Source organism: Rhipicephalus microplus, chromosome 3, assembly GCF_043290135.1.
Source record: "Rhipicephalus microplus isolate Deutch F79 chromosome 3, USDA_Rmic, whole genome shotgun sequence".
NCBI classification, from domain to species: Eukaryota; Metazoa; Arthropoda; class Arachnida; order Ixodida; family Ixodidae; genus Rhipicephalus; species Rhipicephalus microplus.
In genome coordinates, this window is record NC_134702.1 from 33,692,494 (window position 1) to 33,714,479 (window position 21,986).

The 21,986-nt window shown below is 45.7% G+C and overlaps 1 protein-coding gene across 3 annotated transcripts; it reads left to right on the forward strand.

Moving 5' to 3' along the window:
• The first annotated feature begins 1,336 nt into the window (after window positions 1–1,336).
• On the forward strand, window positions 1,337–20,146 carry LOC119176811 (putative methyltransferase DDB_G0268948). Of its 3 annotated transcripts, none has more exons than XM_075889217.1 (7): window positions 1,337–1,525; window positions 4,016–4,185; window positions 5,999–6,159; window positions 11,223–11,289; window positions 11,929–12,026; window positions 14,244–14,378; window positions 20,023–20,146. In XM_075889217.1, the coding sequence occupies exons 1-7, from the start codon at window positions 1,366–1,368 to the stop codon at window positions 20,129–20,131; spliced, it is 900 nt and encodes a 299-aa protein (XP_075745332.1). In that variant the 5' UTR covers window positions 1,337–1,365; the 3' UTR covers window positions 20,132–20,146. The 3 variants fall into 3 exon arrangements, with proteins under 3 accessions (XP_075745332.1, XP_075745331.1, XP_037284062.2); XM_075889216.1 differs by lacking the exon at window positions 11,223–11,289 and adding an exon at window positions 9,202–9,400 and having other exon boundaries at window positions 1,339–1,525; XM_037428165.2 differs by lacking the exons at window positions 11,223–11,289; window positions 20,023–20,146 and adding exons at window positions 9,202–9,400; window positions 16,963–17,178 and having other exon boundaries at window positions 1,341–1,525.
• The last annotated feature ends 1,840 nt before the right edge of the window (window positions 20,147–21,986 follow it).

Consider the following 21,986-nt stretch of genomic DNA (forward strand, 5'->3'; position numbering starts at 1 on the left):
ACAACTTAAAAGAACATTCCAGACAGTAATCACACAAATCGGCTATTTGCTAGTTTTATTGGTTCCCTGGCTTCTTTCGTCATCTCTTCAGCCCCCTAATGGCCAAATACTTTAAATTGTGGTCTATCTGACTCGACCATGTAATAATGTTGCACCTCTGTTATATGCTAAAACCGCTTTAAGAACATTAACTCTGCCTATGCAGTCCAGTTTGAAAATTAGAATGGTTCTTGGTATTTCATACCTAAGAACACAATTCCTTGTGTTCTTCAAAAGTGCCACTGTCCCTTTGCATTCTGACAGACACAGTTACGCGGTCACAATTTGTAGAAGCTGCACAAGTGTAGCCATTGCCACTACGGATATCATTCTCTCCTAGCGCGGTGACAAGGAGCGAGAGCAAATTTTTCTTGCTGGAGTGCTCGTAGGAGTGCTCCCTGTTTCATTTTTGTTAATAGCCGAAGTGTGTGAATTTACATATATACTGTGCTTTCTTATCAGTTCCATTGACTTCTCAACAACAACAAAAAAAAAAACGTTGCAACAAAAATAAGGCTCAACTGAACTCAATATAAATGCATTTCGATTAAAACAAAAATCGCCTGAGGCAGAAAGCTCGGGGTGCTCTGTCGGAGGAAAAGGAGCTTGGCTGCATGCCAGTTGGTCTTGAAGATTTGGTATTTTTGGCTCAATTAAGTCGCGAATAAATGTGTGGAGTATGGAATTAAAAACCTTATAATGCCGATCAACAACAAAAAAATCCATTTGTTTTTTTTTTCTTTAATCTTCCCCGTGTATACTGAAGCGTGATTTTCGGTGTATCCACCCGGCTTAAACTCGCCATGTGGAATTGAGAGACTGTTCAGGTGAGCTCATTGGTACAAATCAATTAGAAAACACAGCGCTAAGGAACACAACGCACACGAGACAAGAACACGCGTCCTCGTTCTTGTCTCATTTATTTTGTGTTCCTTAAACGCCGCGTTTCCTATTGTTTTCATCAACGAAGTGTTTGCAGTGGGTTCGAAATGTAGATCACAAATGTAGACCTTGAGTGCCATTTGGAAGGCTTTTTGTGAAATGGCACCACGCCTCGAAAACTGCAGAGTCTTTTGGAGCTTCGCATAGCTGCCGATAGCATGCATTCTCCTTGGAAGTATATTTACTTCGGCACTTCGCTCCGCAGTAGATTTTCCAAGCCATGGTCCAAACAAACGCACAACACCCCTCGCATACTTTTTTTGGTTGCGCCTCTGGAGCAATAGTTGCCTAAATTTAGCAGAAACACACACAATAACAATGCAAAGTCCCGCATCGGTCGCAAGCCATCCAATCCGAAGTCAATACAAGCTTTTTACGGCAGGTATGTCGGCGCGTGTTTTGTCTGCGTTATCGAAGTGCAAACCGACCTCGTTTACTGGATGCTTGGTGCGCAAAGTGCGCGTGAGCAACAGGCATCACTCATTGGTGCTTTCGAACAGGCTGTGCTCATCAAATTTCTCCGGCAGTGCAGCGTCACATGACGGTAATTTTGTTTTATAGTGGCGTGTGTAATGTGGTCGTTTTCCGGCCCTGTCATCAAGTTTCGAGTCGGAGCTTTCCTTGCCAGCTACTGCTTAGTGTGCTACTTCACGTAATTAAAGTTTTAGCGCGTAACTTGGAGGCTGTGATGTACAGTATTGAGCCTTCTAGCGCAAATATTAAGTACTTGTGTTGCATCGAAAACATGGCTTCATTTAGCGGTGGTCTTGGCTCACTCAGGGGGTCTTCAGTTCGAACAGCGGGCTGTTGCTACCGGAGTGCTTCAACGACTGGTAGCACCAAGAATGTTTTACAAAAAAATGAAACACCTTTGGGTCGTGCGAACTTCCTGTAAGCTCGGGTAGTGTAGTAACGCCAGGTTGCGCGAAAGGAATTTTCAGAATTAAAGTGTGTGCCGCGATAGCTTTGCGCTTTCGACTTGCATTACCAAACCTCTGACTTTGTATGGTATTAAAAAAAAAAACGTGTCATAACTCCACGCTTACAAAACGTGAAACCAAAACATGTAAAAATAAAGCAATGATATTGATCTCATACATAGCGTTTTGAAACTTGTATACATGCTTGTAATAAGTTGTCCTCGGTGATCGTCGAAACGAGTTATCAGGTGCTTGTGAAAGAACACTAAACGCAGAAACACGTTTTGATCGTTCATGGTGTCAAGCACAAGTCGTATGATAATACACAATTACTCTCCTGAGGTTTAAACTTCACATAGCAGTGCAGCCATTTAGGACCATACCCAGGAATGATTTTTTGGGGGGCGTTTATCTGTAGCCTAAGTTAACAGCTGGTTGGCGGTGGGACGACGCGTAAATAGTTTGGTACCACCCGAAAAGTTAAGGCATGAAAACTTTTCGGGGGATGTAAGAACCCCCTGAACACCCCCTAGTTACGACCCTGCAGTGACCTGTGTTGCTGAGCAACATTCTTTTTATTTATTTTTTGTCCCCACGGAAATTTGTGATATGTTGTTATTGCCACCCTTCTTTCTGGCAGACACCGCATAATTTTTCGAACGTAATGTAATGATTTGTGCATTATTACATCATTAAGTTTCTATAAACGGTAACGAAGGGCGTTCGTGTTTCGACGTTTAAGAACACTTCGTAATGTAGATTAATTTTAAAATGCACAGCATTGGCCATTACGTCTACGCTATTTCGACGGCATAGCCGGCCCGGCCATATTTCGACGGGTCCCGACCAAAAATCGCTCCCGCCGTTGAGACCAGAGCGAAAATTTCCAACATGTTGGAAGTGCGGCACGGATTGCTGTGGCGTGAGCGAACTGGCCTTTTTTTCGCTGCGAGCGAATCCGCCACTGAAAATCGCTACTTGTTGTGCCATGTGAAACGGCCTTAACACAAGTTGAAAGCGACATTTGCAGCTGATGTGATTCTTGCCTCGAAGTGTGGTCACGTGCTGTCGCTGCGCTTAATATATATAGTCTGCTAATGTTACACAGTAGCCACACTAGCGCGCGCAGGAATCAACGGAATAGAACATGTAGTTTCATACAAACTCTAGAGGATAGAGCGATCGCGTTCCGTTACGCACGTTGACGTAACTTTTTTACCCGTGCCGTCCCTCCCTGTACAGTTTCCAGTTCGTTCGCCGTGACGAGAAAAGAGAGAAAGCGTGCAACGAATCCCTTTAACTCAGGTCAGCCTTGATGGATTCGCGAAATTTTTGCGGCAATCGATTGGTGAGGCAATGAACTCTGATACTGAGGTCATTCGACGATCACATGGTGATTTGGTTCACGACCCCTTTAACACCATGCAGCCTGATATATCGTGTAATGTTTGTTACTCACAGTAAGTCACTCCCAAACCGCGACTGATAATTTGGCCGGCGGTGACAGTACGACACCTCTGCTGTCGCGCCTGTGAGCCGAATTGCCATTGCTTCTCTGCACCACAACTACGTTTATTTTGTTGCAAAAGTTCTTTCAAACGTACGATGTACTGGTTGGACATCGCACCTCACCGCTTATTTCAGAACGCAGCTCACGGCAGACCGACCACTGTCGGTGGTCTATAGTGGCTACAATGCTAAACTGCTGACCCGAAGGTCGTGGGATTGAATCCTGGCCGGGGAGGCCGCATTTCGATAGAAGCGAAATGCTCGGGGCCAGTGTACCTACATTCAAGTGCACGTTAAGGAACCCAAGGCGATCTAAATTTCCGGTGCCTTCTATTACAGTGCCCTCATACTCGTATCATGGTTTTGGTACGTAAAACCCCAAACGTTTCATGTTACAGCTCATGTGAAGTTAACTGATGGTGTCATTAATTACGTAGGAAATATTCATAATACCATTAAACCTCTCTCCGCGCACACACACACACACACACACACACACACACACACACACACACACACACACACACACACGCACGCACGCACGCACACACACACACACACACACGCACGCACACTGACCCATGGCCTTGCGGTTTTGAACGCAGGAATGTCAGGCGGGTCGCGCGGTGCCGCTGATGAGTGGTCGCCTACCAGCCTCGAAGAGTCCTATCGGCGCTGCTTCGTGGGTAACGACCTCTCGGCGAAGTACAAATTGGCCAGGCCCATAGTGCCGCCTGCCATGGTCGCAGACATCGTAGAGTACGCAAACGAAACGGTACGTAGGGGTGGCAGCAAACAACGTTTTCGCTAATTGGCGCAACTAACAAAATAGTGACGGAAACTAGGAGATATAACGAAGGCACCGACATATGACGCTCCTGATTTTTTTTTCACTTGTATCCTTTCACTTTATCGCCTGGTTTTCTTCGCTTTTTGCATATATTATTATGTACTGGCGTTTCACTCGTCCACTTCAATTTCATTCATTGATTCATTCGGTGCCTGTACTATAGCGTTGGTTAAGAACTTAGACGCTTTGCTGATTTAATTTAAATAAACAAATGTGAAGAGCCTTTCCTCTCTATCTGACTACTAACTTAGCTAGGTGAGCTTTATTGAATCGTGGAGGAACTGAAAAACACGCGAATAAAAAGCAGACCGTTATCAGTGTTGTCTGTTTACAGACTGGGACAAAGCTGACCTCCGAGAGCGATGTCGCGCGTGAAACCGACTCCCGCGAATTGTCGGCATGCTGCTTTCACACGGAAGCTGGCATCACTGTGTGTTACTCCTTTTACTGGCAGTCGCACAACGTTTACGAAATTGCGCAACTGCCCGGGTCTCAGTCGCGCAACTTTGCGCATTTCAGTAGAAGTCCAACAGGCCCAAATTGCTACCTCAATGAACTTCACTATCTCTGCACGTTTAAAACTTCCCGCCCCTTTCCTCAGTGTAGGGTAGCATACCAGTACTTCTAGACTGGTTAACATCCCTGCATTTCCTGTACCTTCTGTTCCTTCCTTCAACATATGGTTCCACAATACTTGTTCTCTAACCGGCACACTAGGTCTCCCGTCTATGAGGCCCAGCTTTCCGTCAAAAAGTGAAGAACCAATGTCCCTTTAGAGCAGTGGTTTTTAGCCGTGGATGTTGCGGGGACCCTTTGAGGGCCGCTGAAAGGGATGTGGGACCCCTTGCGGTAAGAGAGAAAAGGGGGCGGCATATATCAACGCAACGTGCAGCCTAAAAAGTGCATTTCATTTCTTCCTGGCAAAGTATGGCTTGGCGTGGATTCGTCTAGCTGAAGTGACTTGCCAATTCGACCACAGCAGCATGTGAATAAGTTGCTCGTTCTGCGGGCAAACCCAGCCTGTTTCTAACGATGTTAACTCTTTAAAAATACAAGCGTAGAATAAGAATGCTCGCGTGCCTACGTCGTAGGAGTGAGTGAGTAAAACAACTTTATTGACTATCCGGCATAAAGGAGGTAGGGGAATTTAAGAGAGACATTAGCGTGCTCGGACGACCTAAAGCTGCAAACTGCTCTCGTCGAACCTTTGGGGGCGCCGCTTTCGGCCGCTGGCGTTCCAGGATGCTAAGCACGTCCGGGACCACAAAAAAAATAAAGTTTACAACCGTATTGTAAAAAATATATATATATATATATATAACTTAGCTCCGCCGCAATGTGAAAGTGCTTTGCGGTGAAGCATACACCAAGACAGAAGGGTTTCTCTCACGAGACCTAAAGGGCCTCCAGAGACCACGTTTTCTTTTTTTTTTTTTCGATCTTTTTTCTTTCGCGAGGACGCGTTTTGTGGAACCCCCAGATATGGATGTGTGTTCTCCCTGGGTCCAATAACCCCCATTAGTGAACAATTTCAGTAGGTTCAAGAAGTGTGAGGAGGACAATGGAAGTGCTAATGAGGGTAGTGGCGTCCTGCTGCCCTTGCACTGCTTATCTATGAATTGCGAGTAAGTGTGATGGATAAGGGCATGGGAGAAAACCCACAAGGACACAACGTGTTCTAACGAAGTTTACATTTTATACACCGCTTTCTTTTCCTCTCTTATATTGCATGCGACAGGTTTCATGCAAGGATGGTCTGTGCGTAGACGTCGGATGTGGTCCCGGACAAAGCACGGAGCTTTTCTGTCCGCACTTCAGGAAGGTCGTGGGCACCGACATCAGCGAGACACAGATTGAAATTGCTCGAGCAGCTTGCACCGCCAAGAACGTGAGCTTCGAGTGAGTGATGAGCCGCCAGAATGAAATGTGAAGCATAACGTACAAGTAGCTGGTTATCGTAGCATGTATGTTCGGTTTGCCACCTCTACAGTGTTGGGGGTGTGGTGGGGGCGGGGAGGTAGTAAATCAGGTGGGCAAAAAGACACCATTTTCGTGACAAGGTCTTTCCCACACCTCATTCACAACCTCCCCCGCCTTCATCTTTTTACTGAATACACTTTTTTTTGCTGCTTATAACGTTATGTGACTGAGGCACTCACAGAAGGGAGTCACGACGACACACATTGTTGCGCAACTGTTATTATTTCAGCCGCGAAATTTTGTGTACTTCAGTGACAAAGCAACAGGCCCAAATTGTGATCTTAGTGAATATTATTCTATGGGTAGCAAACCGAACATATCAGTGACGGGTCCATAGGAAAGGAAACTTATTACTTTTTGCCGTGCCCCTGCTTACGAGGCAACGCTATACTAGAGGTGTTTTTTTTTTTTTTGTTGCGCCATTGTTTTTGCGTTTGTATTCACTAAGAACAAGATGAAACCTCCAACAGAAGATGCGAAAACGTAATCGCTAAAAATTACTCCTCCTTATTATTATTATTATTGCTTTTTTTACAGTGAGAGCTGTTATGAGATCACGACCAGAGTCGCGTGTGCCGTAGCTGTCGGCCGCCGCCGCTGATGTCCGTAATCACTACCACGCAAAATGAGAAGATAAGCTAAGTAAACAAAAACAGCAAAGGCGCAGTGGAATTCGAACCCCAGTCACCTGCATGCCAGCCCAATATTCCACCACTGATCCATGCCAGTGCTTAGAACTCCGTTGCAAACTGACCATAGGCAGGCCTCATGTCGGGAAAGTAATCGCATTAATGTGTTTAACAAAGGGCTTTAGAACAGCTAAGGAACAGCCAGGCGTCACACAATGCGAATGGCGCAACAAGTGGGTTGTCGAATGGTACAACCCCATTGCAATAGCGCTAGACACAATTCTTCATCGTCGTCAGCCACAGCATAAAAAATAGCACGAAATTCCTTGCAAGTCTGTAGCGGTACCACGCTTTTCCGAAGAGTGACAAAAGATGGCAGAGTGAATGCCTCACTACTACACAAAAATTATGATTTATGGTGCAGTGGGTACCTTGCAAGTGTAGGCGTAGCAGTTACCCAAACAGTGTTTAAAAAGCGTTCTGTAAGGGCGCTCTTCCAGCTTTCACTGTGACAGTGCTGCGCGATCCATGCAGGCCTGGCGATTTTTTTGTTGTTTTCTTATGTTGCAAATGACTGGCCCATGGCTTCGTATACGAAATGCTAAAAAAGTTCCATGCCTTCGCTTCACCTTATTGTTATCGATACTGCAGGAAGGCTGACAGCGTTTTACACTCTCATTCAACGTGTGTCACTATAAGTGATTTATTGACCTATCATTAGTATTGTTTAAAGGCTGACAACACCGTAAACTTATTTCTAACGTGTGTCATGACAAGTATATATCCGTACAAGTACCGTCTAAAGTTCCCCAAAAGTGCACCTCAAACGAACCCTTCTGGAAGTTCTGTCAAAGAACCTATCCCACTCATTTTAGTCGTGCACGCTGCGAAAAGTGCGAGACGTCATCGGATGCATGGTGCATGTTTTAATTTTCGTGCGAACTATATACCGTATTTACTCGATTCTACCGCGCCCTCGATTGTAGCGCGCACTCGGTTTTCACGACGAAAAAAAAAGTAAGACATCGATTGCAACGTACACCCATTTTTCTCGTTGGCCCACACGATCACACTACTCGGGAAAACGACTTTTTTCGGGAGCGTCTTCTGTTTAAATATGAGGTACGGGAGACGCTTGTGCCTATCTGATGTGCAACGGAGCATTGCTTTCACTTTTGTTTTACCACGGCCCAATGTCTGCATGCGAACCTGCTTTGCCCCCTTCTTCTCGACAGTTGTGGTGCCAGGCATGTTGAAGTAAAGAGGCGTCTCATCGGCATTCCTGATTTGCCCAAGCAGGTAGCTGTTGTTGTGCCGCAAGTTTAGGACGAACCTCTGAAAACTGTGAAGCTTTTCTTCGTACTCCTCCGGCAAGTTATGGCGCATGCCCGTTCGCTTTCGGAGGGAAAAGCCTTTCCTCTTCATAAAGTTAGTTAGCCAGCACCTGCTCGCTTTGAACTGGCTCCGCGTTAGCCCTTTTTCTGAAGCTAACTGCATAGCCCGCACTTAGAGCAGTTCTGTCGTCACGGGCCGCTGTGCCGCTCGCTGCTCAAGCACATACTCGGCGAGCAGCTCTTCAATTTGCGGAAACCGACCCTGCTGTGGTCCACTGAAGCCTTTGCATGAATCTTTGACAATCTTCTTATTTTGTTTCCACCAGACACACACGCACGTTTCGGGAACTCTGAAGAACCGCAATGCGGCCCGATTTCCGTCTGTTTTGGCACATGCGATGACTTTTCTTTTAAAAGCGGCATCGTGGTGCACTCGTCGAGTTTCTGGAGTCGGACCTTCCATGCCGTCAATGCTAATGAACTACAAGATGACGAACTCCTCAGCACACGTACGAAGTGGCGCACTTTGAAAACACATAGGCAGAAATGGCCGACGCGCCATGCCGAAGCACGTAGGGGGCGGCCGTTTTGGAAATGCCGATGGCAATAGAATGACCGTATTCATTTTTTTTCGCACTCGATTTTAGCGCGCATGCAATTTATGAACTCGCTTAACCGGAAAAAAGGTGCGCGTTAGATTCGAGTAATTACGGTATGTACTCCCATCAGTGGCGTAGCCAGGGGGTGGGACACTCAGCCCGTGCGCCCCCCCCCCTCTCGCCAATTTTCTTTCCGCATTGCAATGAAAACCCAAGATGACTCCCGATCGCATTTTCCTGCCTGGCTTTCTCTTCAGATCAAGAAGGTGCCCCCCCCCCTATAAATTATGCATACACCCCTGACGATACTGTTGTTTCGGCTAAGTATCTTCTCAAAACGTATTTCATTATTGCGAAAATTCGCTATAGCTGTAAGCGTGGTGCGTATATATCCCGCAGGGTGGCCAACGCCGAATCGCTTCCTTTCAACGATGGCACCGTGGCTCTGGTGTCGACGGTTAATGCGCTGCATTGGTTCCGCTGGGATGCCTTCTTTCCTGAGGTTCGCCGGATTCTGGTCGACGGTGGCGTCTTCTGTCCGTCGCTGTTCCGGCTACGCGCCGTGGCCGAGCCGGGACTTGAGGACTGTCTCGAGGAGGTGCATGCCAATGATAAATATTTTGTGGTGTAACATCCATCAAATCATTGAGAACGCCTTTGCAACATAGGGTTGCCACATTACGGTGTGATAACAGATACCTTTAGCTAGGCGTCCTCAGTAGCTCTGCAGATTCGGGCTGCTATCAAAAATGGCTAGCAGTCTGCGTTCGTGGAGACGCTGCAGACGCAGGTGGCCGGCCATTTTCAGTGAGAGCCTGCATCTACGGTAGCTTCGCGAACGCAAGCTGCCAGCAGCCATTTCCATTAGGAGCCTGCATCCGTAGAGCTCCTGCGTACGCCCAACTAATCGTCATCATAATTGTACATTCCATCATCAACTGCGTTCACTGCAGAGCAACGACCTCTCCTATCTTTTGTCAATCAACCCGATCCTGTGCTTGTGGTCTAACTAAAACTGACCTATCTTCTTAGTACGGGTCAGGGGCTCAGCGTGAAAACAAGTGGGTACATTGTGTTTGTAACGGCGTTGCGTACGTAAAAACTCCGCCTTTCGTTCATAGTGTCAACAACAGCGTAGTGCTCACTAGCACATGTGTGCAAGCGCTTTTTGGTAGACCTTTATGGTTCTATTGTACGCAATGCCGCTTCTGACGCAGCGTGCGTCGCGATTTTATGCACTGTATAAAATGGAGCGGGTGAACGACTAAGAATCAAAGGAAGACGGTAATCATAACTCATTACATACATGCGGTGGCCGAAGCGTATAATTAAAGGCAGGCCACTCAGGCCTTCAATATGCTGTGTGCATGCGTTTCAGCCACTGCCGCACGCGTTCAACTGTTGTCTTGTTACTTTAGAGCAGCTAGTTGTTAAAGCGACGGGACCACTCATGCCTCTTACACACTGTGTAAAGCGCTAGATATAGCCAAGACGCTCGATCTTTTTCGTAATGTTTCTGGGATATAGCTACCCCTTACCAGTGACCTCATTTAGAGTGTAGTGAGAGTCCAAAAGAGTAGTTCAATTAATATACAGATGACGACGTGGTATGTTGCTTGTTGCTTTTCCACATTGTATATATATATATATATATATATATATATATATATATATATATATATATATATATATATATATATATATATATATATATATATATATATATATATATATAGCTCGTTGGATTGATTAAATGCGACTGTTATGACGACTCACTCGTTGCCCACTCATACAGGACTTCCTTTCAAACACTGACGGATATGGAGACTTTCACAGTGTAAATTTTTATGAACAGGAACCGTGGCTTGCAATGCGCTCTAGCGCGGCTGCTAAATACAACACCGCCAGCCGACAGGTAGAGAAAGTGCATCTGCATTTGGCGCCATCGCACGTTGCGAGGCCGGAGCAGGAGCAAAATCTAGCAGCGCTTGTCCAAAGGCCATGACTTGTCGTTTCGTTTGCTAACAGATGACGTGAAAAGCAGGCACGCTTTCTTTATCTGTCGGCTGATGGTGCTGTATGCCGCCGCGGCAGAGATCAGGCCAAACGCTCGCGTGTTCTCTTTCATAAAAATAGACACAGTACGTTCACAAACGCGTAGACTCTTGTTTGAAGCTTGTTGGGTACACAGATGGTACTTATCTATCAAGAGGCGTTATAAAATACTCCCTTTGATCGTAGCAGGAGTTGCAGAATACAGCTGAGGCTTATCGCAGCTGGTTTCAAGATCTGATTTTGTCTTTTTAGACCCGATTTTTTTTCTTCTAAATGAGACAGCTGTATGCTACTTTTTGTTTGTTTGTTTTACATACGTTGGTGACAGGTGACTTCCACAAAGTTACACAAGATCCTCATTTCAGGTTATGGTGCCTATACGAAAGGAGAGAAACCTGTCGGACTTTCCCGCCCCATCGTACACCTGATATTGTAAACATATAAAAGTATGTCAACTGTAAAGGTGACATCAGCTTACCGGGTAGCTGATAAATGAAACCGTTGCACCGAGTGAGCTGAACTGTCTCGAGATATTGCACCCGTAGGTAGCTCTCAGTGTGTCAAATATGTGTTGTCTACTAGTTGGAAAGAAAAAGCGGGGCCTTCTTTGGCACGGTATGTATGACCAAGAGCATGTATATAATAATAATAATAATAATAATAATAATAATAATAATAATAATAATAATAATAATAATAATGATGATGATGATGATGATGATGATGTCTGTGTTTTCATGTGCCAAAACTTGTGAGGCATGCCATACAGAAGGGCTCCGGAAATTCAGACTAGCTGATGTTCTTTAACCTGCACTGACATCGCACAGTACACGGACATCTATCCTTTTCGCCTCCATAGAAATGCAGCCGCCGCAGTCGGACTCGAACCCGCGACCTTCGGTTCAGCAACCGAGCGGCGTATCTAACTGAGGCAGACTACGAACATTAGTAGTAAGCGTTAGTTGGAGTAAAAAAATATGCAAAATAATTGACACCATATTGTTTTTTTTCTTTTGTAGTCGTCACAGTCAGCTTAAAATTGTGTGTTTTATTATTTTTTTTGTCCTATAGTTTCGGTATCAGGAGTTCGAAGGCTACCTGACTGCTCAGCACGACTTCTGGACGTATGGCTACGAGAAGACAGAAGTGCCCTTCAGTGACGTTCGAAAGTGAGTTTACGATGCAATGGAGCGTTAGGCCTGCTTAAAACGGTGCATTTTTCCTCGCAATTTTCGCACTTATTGCGGCCTCGCACGTGCGGTAAACGTTCGGCAAACTTCTTCGAACGCTTCATTTTCTTTCGGTGAACTTGCGAAATCAGAAGTGGACGGAGGGAACAGCGCGTGCATCGTCAGACACGCGATAAACGTTTCACGAGCGCACGTCGTTTTGCTTCGCTTAATTAAAGTGATTATTCGCATGTATATATGCGGCGCGAATAGTTTATTCTTACACTAAGCGCTTGAAAATGCGAAAATTGCGTGCAGCTGTCGCGATCGGCCCATGTGGGAACGGAAATGAGAATTCCACATTAGCAAAACAGTCGCGGCGGCATGCGAAGCGTGCACATTTACGCTCACACCTGCCCTGCATCAGTGCTAGTCACGCTCCTTTTTTCGCCTTCGTATCCCTTTTTCCAGAGTTTGCAAGCGTACGGACGTATAAATTACGTCCGCTAGACGTCCGCACGCCAGTGACAAAGGCGGATACGGAGCAGACGTCCATAGGACGTCCGCTCCACGTCCGCACCACGATGGGGAGTGGGCTGCTCGTTTGCTTTGTACGCTTGCGTGGAAAACTTGAAAAAAAAATGCTGGAGGAAGGGAAGGGCTTGTTGACCCTTCCCCACACCTCTTCCGCACTTGATGTGCTAATGCCTCCTCCGCCGTGGTGCTTAGAAATGATTGCCTTGTGAATTTCGAAGCACCTCTGCGAACTGCAGAACCAGTTGTGGGAGTCGCGTCGATGGAAAGGCGAATCCCAACATGAAAACGTAACGACTGTTTATTCTATCAGTAGCTGTAGCGGTCGAGCTTACCGACGCTACGCTTGTCTGGATAGCGCAGGAACAATCCTGCGATCTTGCTGCTGCAGCCTGCTTTAGTATAGCCACCGCCGGCAACGCGTATTACTGGTGATGCATCGGTGGCGCTGTATTTAATCGGAAGACGATGCAACTTGTAGCCATGTCAGGTCGAGCTGAATGATAACGAGGTGGGGGCTGTGCAGGGACATGCGCAAAGTGTGTCGTCACAAAGGCGTCGCCTTTATTTTAGCGTGAATAACTAAAATTCTGAACACCATTCCCCTCGCCAACATCTGACGAGTTTTTTTTTTTCGTTGTTGCGTAACAGTCACTCTTAGAATAAAGTGATCGTATACTTACAACAGCTGTCATTAGTTGTGTTACAAGTTGTGGTAGCTTTGCCTAAGTAGCGCGTTTCATTACAAAAATCGCGCATGCCCGTCTGTTACATGCGAATAAAATGCGTATTGCTAACAATAGGAAAGAAGGAGATATATAATGGCTCGTTTTTTTTTAATTCTGGGAAGAACTAACGCACAATGACGCCAAGGAAAGTACGGATGTTGTTATTTTTGGTAATTGTATTGTAAAATGTGGAAAAAGAAAAGTGGACGGAAAGATAACTTGCTGGCGGCAGAGACAGACCCTGCGACCATCGGACGTGTTATTCGAAGGTCGGAGGTTTGGCTTACCAGTGGAAAGTCATCTTTGCGTCCGCTTCTATTTCGTCACATTTTACTTCACGACTACTACTCGTAGAGTAAATTGGCGCTGTTTATTATGTGAATCATGTCGTACCAACTCGCCCAAGCAACCACGTTAGCTACTAATAGCATCCCCCGTTCTTTTCCTGCCATCATTTTCTGTTAGTATTATTGATAATAAGGAAAGTAAACTAAAAACATCCCAATAACTATGATTACATTTGTTGTGGTTATCCGCCAGATTGATCGCGGTAATTGTGAATTACGACGGTCGTTCAAGATGGCCGTGCACAGTCTGCTGGTGTTTCAAGAGTACAAACATTTAAGTTGGTGTACTAAAGTAATCGCACCAGTCCCCCATTTCTCTCACTCTTGTCTCCTTTTGTGCCTGCCCTACCGCGGCGATCTAGTGGTTGTCTATCTATCTATCTATCTATCTATCTATCTATCTATCTATCTATCTATCTATCTATCTATCTATCTATCTATCTATCTATCTATCTATCTATCTATCTATCTATTTATCTATCTATCTATCTATCTATCTATCTATCTATCTATCTATCTATCTATCTATCTATCTATCTATCTATCTATCTATCTATCTATCTATCTATCTATCTATCTATCTATCTATCTATCTTCTGTGCTTACAGGAAGGACTACGTCGTCAATGAGATGACGACACTGTCGGCTGTTTTGGCGTGCGTGAGGACTTGGAGTTTTGTTATACGGATGGAAGAAAAAGAACCCGAGCGTGCCAAGCAGGCCCTGGAAAGGCTAGAGACGAGGTAACTAGATTAGATTCTGATTCTCAAATTATGGCTCACGCCCACCATGAGGGATTGACCAAGGTACGGCTAGATTAGCAAGAATATTCAAAATATAGAGAAGAATAACTAATTTAGTTGAACAAAAAGATTTTTTATCAGAATTATTATCTTGAAACTAAAAGAGGAGTCAAATTGGTTCTTGCCAAATAAAGGATTACATTATTAAGTGCGGGCGTGACACCCCTCTTGGCATGGACGTTGACAGGAGGGGGGGGGGCGGTCAAAAGGGGCCTTTCCGCACCTGCCCCAGGGCCACCGTCGTCTCCCTCCTCCCCTGCTCATCGATACAATATCCTGCCGGCGTCCATGTTTCGACCTGTGGGTGTTTTCGGATCTCTGTGAACAAGCGAATTAAGCTTAATATGAACAATCGCCAAGGTACACCATCATAAAAGAAAGTTGCCTAGTGTCATGAAATAATAAAAGTTTCGGAATGACAAAAGTCACAGCTTTGTCGTAAAGGCGAAGCAATCAATGCGATAGCAACAAACTTGAACGTCACGCGAAGAATGGCAAGCAGATCGAAACGTGCCCCGCGTTGCTCACGCACAAATGGTGCCCGAAACGTACTCACAGGTACATATGAATGCGAACAAGTGTCTCAGTTGTTACTTCGTTGTGTCTGAAACGCGCGCCCTTTTCGCAAACGGAGACTGTGCAGCGAGTGCAGTGAACTTTGTGCGCCCGGTAACTACAACAGAATCGTTCTGGCGAAAGCCTAAGGCGTACGATTCTCCCCAACGCGAGATAAACGCACGCACAAGTAAGCGTCTACACCTCCCCCCTCCCCCACCCTCCCCGGGGCAAAGTACGCGTGGGAGATCAACGCATGAGCGCGCGTCGCCGCGTCGTGACAATCTGGCGACGTGCGCTCATTGCGCCATCTCGCATGTTATTGCTGAAAGCCTGATAGTTCCCTCGAGATGAGCATCGCCAGCGGTGAGTGGTAGATAAAAATAGCTTACCGTTTCAACGTTGAAGGAGGTGCTCCTTCGTGGCTCAGTGGCAAACAACATGCACGCACGCAAGAGGTCGGTCGTTCGATTCTGCGCACCGTAGTCCTTGAGGGGCCAAGCTCCTTAGGCCGTGGGTTGTTCCCTTCTCCGTATGCGGTATGTATGGGCACCTCTCGATTATGACTTGCGCAAGAGATGGCGTTGTGTGTATATGTCCTAGGGAATTATATAACAAGATGGCGTTAGTGGTTTTCACAGCATATCCACGGAGTGAATGATGATGAGTGGGGCGAAGCGTCCGTCCGTTTGTGTGTCCAATCGTCTGTGCGTCCGGACAGACGGATGGTCGAACAGAGGCACGGACGGACAGAAGCACAGATGGATGGAAGCATGACGGACGAATGCACAAATGGATGGAGGAATGGGCGGACAGACAGACGGATGGACGCATGGATGGACGGAGGGAAGCATGGATCGACAGACAGACGGATGGATGCATGAATGGACGGACGGAAGCAGGGACCTGAGGGACGCACGAACGGGCGAATATATATATATATATATATATATATATATATATATATATATATATATATATATATATATATATATATATATATAACAGACAATAATTCCAAGGAAAGTAAAGGAGAAGATATTAGACCAAATTGTAATGTAAATATGAAGAAAAGTGGGTGAAAAGATAACTTGCCGTGGGCAGGATCTGAACCTGCGACCTTCGAATAACGCGTTCGATGCTCTACCACTGAGCTACCACGACAGCTATCCCCCCAGCCACATTATTGGGTATCTATGTCAATTTAAACGTGGGAGTGTTAGTCAGCGCCACTAGTAGCCATGGCGGCGAGTGTGGTACACTCTTGATGAGCCTGTTTGTCGTCACGTAGCACGTGAACTTATTACCAACTGGCAGCTGACCAATAGTCCCCCGTATACAACCTAAAGGCACCAAGTCTGCCAGTACGAGAACGAAAAACGAGCCCTTAAGTATACACTTGTTTCCCTTATATATATATATATATATATATATATATATATATATATATATATATATATATATATATATATATATATATATATATATATATATATATATATATATATATATATATATATATATATATATATATATAGATGTATATACACGGTGAACAATGGTCGTCAATGCCGGGCGACAAAATTAAGCCGAGAGTGTCCATTAAATTGCTATCGCAATAATTTTTCAAATAACTGCGAGATGCGTTAGAGACGTTAAGTCACGTCTAATCACTGGCGTCTACAGCTCTGTGGGGAACAAACTCTCCTCAGGTTGTCAGCACCGGCTGGCGGTGCAAATGTGGCACTGGGTCTGCTGATGTTGCACATATGCGCTCGAACGCCAACAAGTGCTTTTTTCTGGTTTATCAGACTACAGTTACCTCAATTCGGTAGTCTCTGGAGCCGATCGAGCTGCTCCTAATCATGGCGAATATACTACCATAGTGCTACAGGCTGCTATAGTGTACGATTCCGAAACCCTAACGCTACAGTAGGTACCCAAAGCCCGTTGATTCTTTTCGTTCCAGAATTCGCTCGAAGCTTGGCAAGCCCGGTGAAGATGATCCGGAGGTTCAGGTAGCCTACAGAGCGTCTTACATCCTGTGTCGAAAATAACATTCCTGTGGACTATCGAAAAGTTTGTCGTGCTCGTGCACCTGAAGTTCAAGAAGTGCCATATGATCAAATGCCTGGCGTAAACTGCCTATATATGCAGGGGACCAATAAAGTTTTAGCGCACATTAGTAATCTGTTTCTCATCACTTTGATTTCTTATAGTCTGGCGGCTAACGTAATGATGCCAATCATGACTTGAAAAAAGAAAAAAAATTTTTGTTTACTATAAACGTTCAGGTATTGATATTCAGCATTGAATTATATTTCTAAAGGCCTTCGGATTATTTTGTACAACATTCGACGTGTGCAGGAAACGCGTACTTTGCATTAGAACCTTGGTTGAACGGAGCCTCGGTGCCCCGCACTTGAACTTGTGACGGCGGGCTCAGCTGCACAGCGGTGTAGTCACTGTGTCATCTCTGTCACTGTATGCATTTTTGAACCTTGAATTCTGAGCAGGAAATCAATGAAATCAATGCGTGTTTGGTGGTCGGATCAAATCAGCCGCATGACAAAGTATGGCATAGTGAATGCCTCCATATATACACAAAAAATTACTATTTATGGCGCAGTGGGTACTCTGCAAGTGTGTCTGTGGCACTTACCCTAAAGAATGTTAAAAAAGAAGGCTCTGAAAGGCCACTTTTCGTGCTTCTACTGCGACTGTGCTGAGCGTTCAGCGCAGGCCTCGACAGTATCGACACAAGTTGCATGATGTCTGAAAAATGAACGGCACCGGGTTATATAGAGCACAACAAGGCCGGCTGAAATTATGCCTTCACCCCTCCCTTCCCATGAAGAACACTTTCGGCGTCTCCCATGCTGATTCAAGTACAACTGAAGGTACCTGCATAAAAATGGTAACGCTGCATTTCCGGAACCTTGGAGCATTTACTCTGAAACTCGGTGGGTTCTGTGTAACTACATCAGCTAGAACGGCAATGCTCTCCGGCACCCTACAGAAGGACCATAAAGAGGATGTGACTGCCATCTCTCTCTCTCTCTCTCTCTCTCTCTCTCTCTCTCTTTTAATTACAAAAACACCCCGCTGAGTTGATTGGCCACGGGGGGGGGGGGGTTAGCTCAGGGAAGCACATCTACAGGACAGTTAGTTGGCAGATGCAGAGGCCACATTCATGATGCACGCATCACATGTGTGATGACGTTGGCCTGACTACGTCACCTCGTACGTCAGAGTGTCACACGTATAGCACGCCATTTCAGTTCCGGGTACCGCACGAGATACTAAGTTACTCATCTTCCGCTTCCGGTGCAACTTGGTTCCGCTTCTTGACTCTGTCGTTCAAATCCTTCAGTCGCTTCAGCAGCCTTTCGTACTGGTACACTCCCTTGACCCGAAGGAATCGGTCGCGCAGTTGGGTTCCAGTCAATTTTACCCGATCCGCGGCCATCTTTTCGTACTTCGCGAACGACTCCGAGAAAGTCTTGAGGACCTGCTCTCTCAGAGCTGGCGGGAGCGGCGAAGTACCATCCAGGCACGCCTGGACCGTGTCGCACACGGCCACCCTCAAGGTCTCATGCTGCAGGAAAGAATTGTAGTTGTCCTCGTAGCCGAGATACTTGCTAATCGGCGATAAGAAGGACGCACCGGGCTCGTTCTCGAAAGGGTTTTCGTTGAGCAGCGATTGTATGGAGACGAGCACGCTCTCGATGGTCTGCATCGGGTTCCATTGTGGTCCTAACCAGGTGCCGAGAATGCTGAGGCACACCTTGCCGCTCGCGTAGAGGTTCGGGTTGAACTCTAGGCGTCCGGCATCGGTGGTCATGATGCGCACCTTGGGCGGAACCGTGGGATATGCCGAGGGACACTTCAAGACGAAGTAGAATAGTCCCCCCTCGTACGGCGTGTCGGACGGGCCCACGATGAGGGCGTGGATCTTGGTCACGTTCTCTTCTTGGGGAACGATGAAGATGCCGTACGGCGGGTGGACGTTGAATATGGCGATGTCCTTTTTGACGCGCAGCAGGCACTGCGGAGACGGCTCCTCGTTCTCGATTGCCAGCGGGTCCCAATAATTTGGATCTGCGGCGGCCATGGCTGCTTCGTGCGTCTTGCACGTGCTGCAGCCTGCACATGTGCTTGCTCGCTTGCTTGGCCCTTGTGATTTGGCTCTTACCCACTTCGGAGTATTTACCGTGGAATCGGTGGTTAATATAGGAAGAAAGTTTAGAATTGAGACGAAGAAAAAAAACCGAATTGGTTGACTAGGGAATATAGAAATATTGTTTTTTAAAGATTACTTTATCTACCAATGTGATTAGTATAGAACAATGCAGTGCAATGCTCTCAGTTAATAAAATAAAAGGCTGAAGTGCCAAGTTTTTAATGAAAATAGTTTGAGAATAAATTCTGTTTGTGTCGCCAAAAAATTCAGATACGGCTGAGCAGACGTTCATGTTGCTGTGGCCCAGAGAAGAAGGCCCAAGCCCAAGGGAAACAATGTCTCCCGAATTAAAGAGTTTTATGATCGGCGCACCCACCGACGATGAAGAATTGGGCTCGAGACTGCGCCTTAATCGTATATGAAGTGAACATATAGAACGTCACAGGCACTGAGAAACCGGATGACAGAAATGTCGGTTGTGTTGAGGGGCTTGCTTGCTTGCTTGCTGGCTTGCTTGCTTGATCCTTTTTCGTGGCTCTCACCCAATAAGCGGCATTGGCCAAGAAGCCGGCGGTTAATGTAAGTCAATACCTTAAGATTATCCAGGCTAGGGAAATAGGATTACTTTGTTTTGACTTGGCGGGATTATTTGGGCACAATGTGAAACAAAAGTGAAAGAAAAGAATTAATAGAATTTTTCGAATAACTGAGGTGTAGTCGTTGTACGTAATTCTTCTGAAGGTTAAGTCATTACAGTGTAGTAGTTAAATATAAAATGTTAAATTGGCCAGTAAAAATCGAAAGCTGATCAATGTCTCAGCAAGATAATCTTCTTGTGTTACATAGAAATTCGCAGAGAGCCCCGCAGATGTTCCTGTCGCCGAGTCCTAATGAAGCAGCCCCAAAGGACAGAATATTAGGAGTAGTAAGTGATATTCCTAGTTTTTTTGTTTAAATAAAAATTTTGAAACAATTTTTTCTTTGATTTTTAAAACGGTGGCATGTGAGAACACAATGGTTGATATTTTCGGGTTCATTACAGCTTGAGCACAGAGGAGATTGCACCAGACCAGACCTGTTTAAGTAGAAATTAAGAGGGGGCACACAACAACGTAAGTTTGTTATGGAGACTTCTAATGTACGCGTGGGACACCATTTATTATTCCATGCAAACTGCGTGCGAAAAATCTGGATTCGGTACCGTATTTTTTGATGAGTCTTCAAGATGGGAAAGTTTTCTGAACCTTGCTCCTGTTACATAAGCTGTAAGAGGCATGAGTGGCACAATCGGAGGATCAAGGGATGCTCGCGCGAGTGAGTCAGCCATCTCATTTATAAGTTTACTGCGATGACCTGGCACCCGTATCATTCGCACTAGACGAATGTTTGCTGGGATTAACAATTTAAAAGTTTCTAGTACAGCTGATTACTGTGCAAGTTTACTGTGCTTCTTCTTGTTCTTCACACGTGGCACATACCCATTGGAGGGGAATGGCCTTTAGAAGGTGGATTTTTCTCATAATTACTGTATCATATGTTAAGTCTACTAGTTGGTTATTATAACTAGAAACTGATTTGAAGTACCAATTACTGTTCTTGGGCAAGCGTCATTAACAAGGGAATCGTCATAATCATTATCATCATCACTTCTCACCTCCTGAAGCAGTGTCGGAATTTTCTTCGTAGCCAAGGCTTCGTTTGTTCTCCCAGTACGAATGGACCACACCCATTATGTCTGACTAATGGGGGTTCTTGTTTTGAACGCCACTGTTCAACGTAACCAAGAAACGACGCCATCGAGGCCAACGTTTCTAGAATCTTGTTCTAGAAACGTTGATCGAGGCGCCCTACCTGTCGTCCGTTTCGTGCACACGGAAGCGCAGTGTGAAAGCCGGGGAAAAGCGGTGCCAATATTTTTTGCTGGAGTTTTGCCGTTGCCAGGTCCAATCTGGTGACCGACCTGGTGGCTGTGTTCGCTTCCGCTGTTTTTAGCTTCATATAGCACCGTCAACAACCTGAGCTGTAAACTGGGCTGCGCATCAATCTATGACGTATGCTACGCAGCCGGAATATTTTGTCCACCTTAGATTAACGACCAGGGCCTGCTAGGCCGCTTTCTCGATTCCTCCCCTCGCGGTATCTCAAGAACACGTACGTATTAGGTTTGCATTTTTGTTTCCTGACGGGGGCTACCGCAGTTTTTGTACGAGCCAAGCGATGCCCCGCGGACACGTGGGGTTCTCCTACCACCAGCATATATAGCAATACATACATACATACATACATACATACATACATACATACATTCATACATACATACATACATACATACATACATACATACGTACGTACGTACATACACACATACATACATACATACGTACATACATACATACATAAATACATACATACATACATACGCCCTATTGGAAAAATTGCCATGGTGGATACTGGAAAACATGGTGGGCGTAGTGTAAATAATAGTGGGCATGGTGGAAATAATAGTGGGCATGGCGGAAATTATGATGGCTATGGTGGGACGTAGTGGAAAATATGGTGGTTATGGCGGGACATACTGGATGGTATGGTGTACAGATGATGGGTAAAGTGGAAATGATGGTGGAAAGCAGAGGCTAGATAGTGGGCAATAATGGGACACTCTGCCCACCATTGCGATAATGCTGGGAAGCCCTAAGCATATGGTGGGTGGTGCTTATTATGGTGGGCTACATGGTGTACCAAGCTGAGAAACTCTTCCCACCATTGCGATAATGCTGGGAAGCACTAAGCAGATGATGGGTGCTGCTTGT

Coding starts and splice junctions, on each gene's coding strand:
- LOC119176811 (XM_075889216.1), top strand. CDS start 1,366: ATGTCGGCGCGTGTTTTGTCTGCGTTATCGAAGTGCAAACCGACCTCG. Junction 6,160..9,201: donor GCCAAGAACGTGAGCTTCGA/GTGAGTGATGAG, acceptor TATATCCCGCAG/GGTGGCCAACGCCGAATCGC. Junction 9,401..11,928: donor TTGAGGACTGTCTCGAGGAG/GTGCATGCCAAT, acceptor TTTGTCCTATAG/TTTCGGTATCAGGAGTTCGA.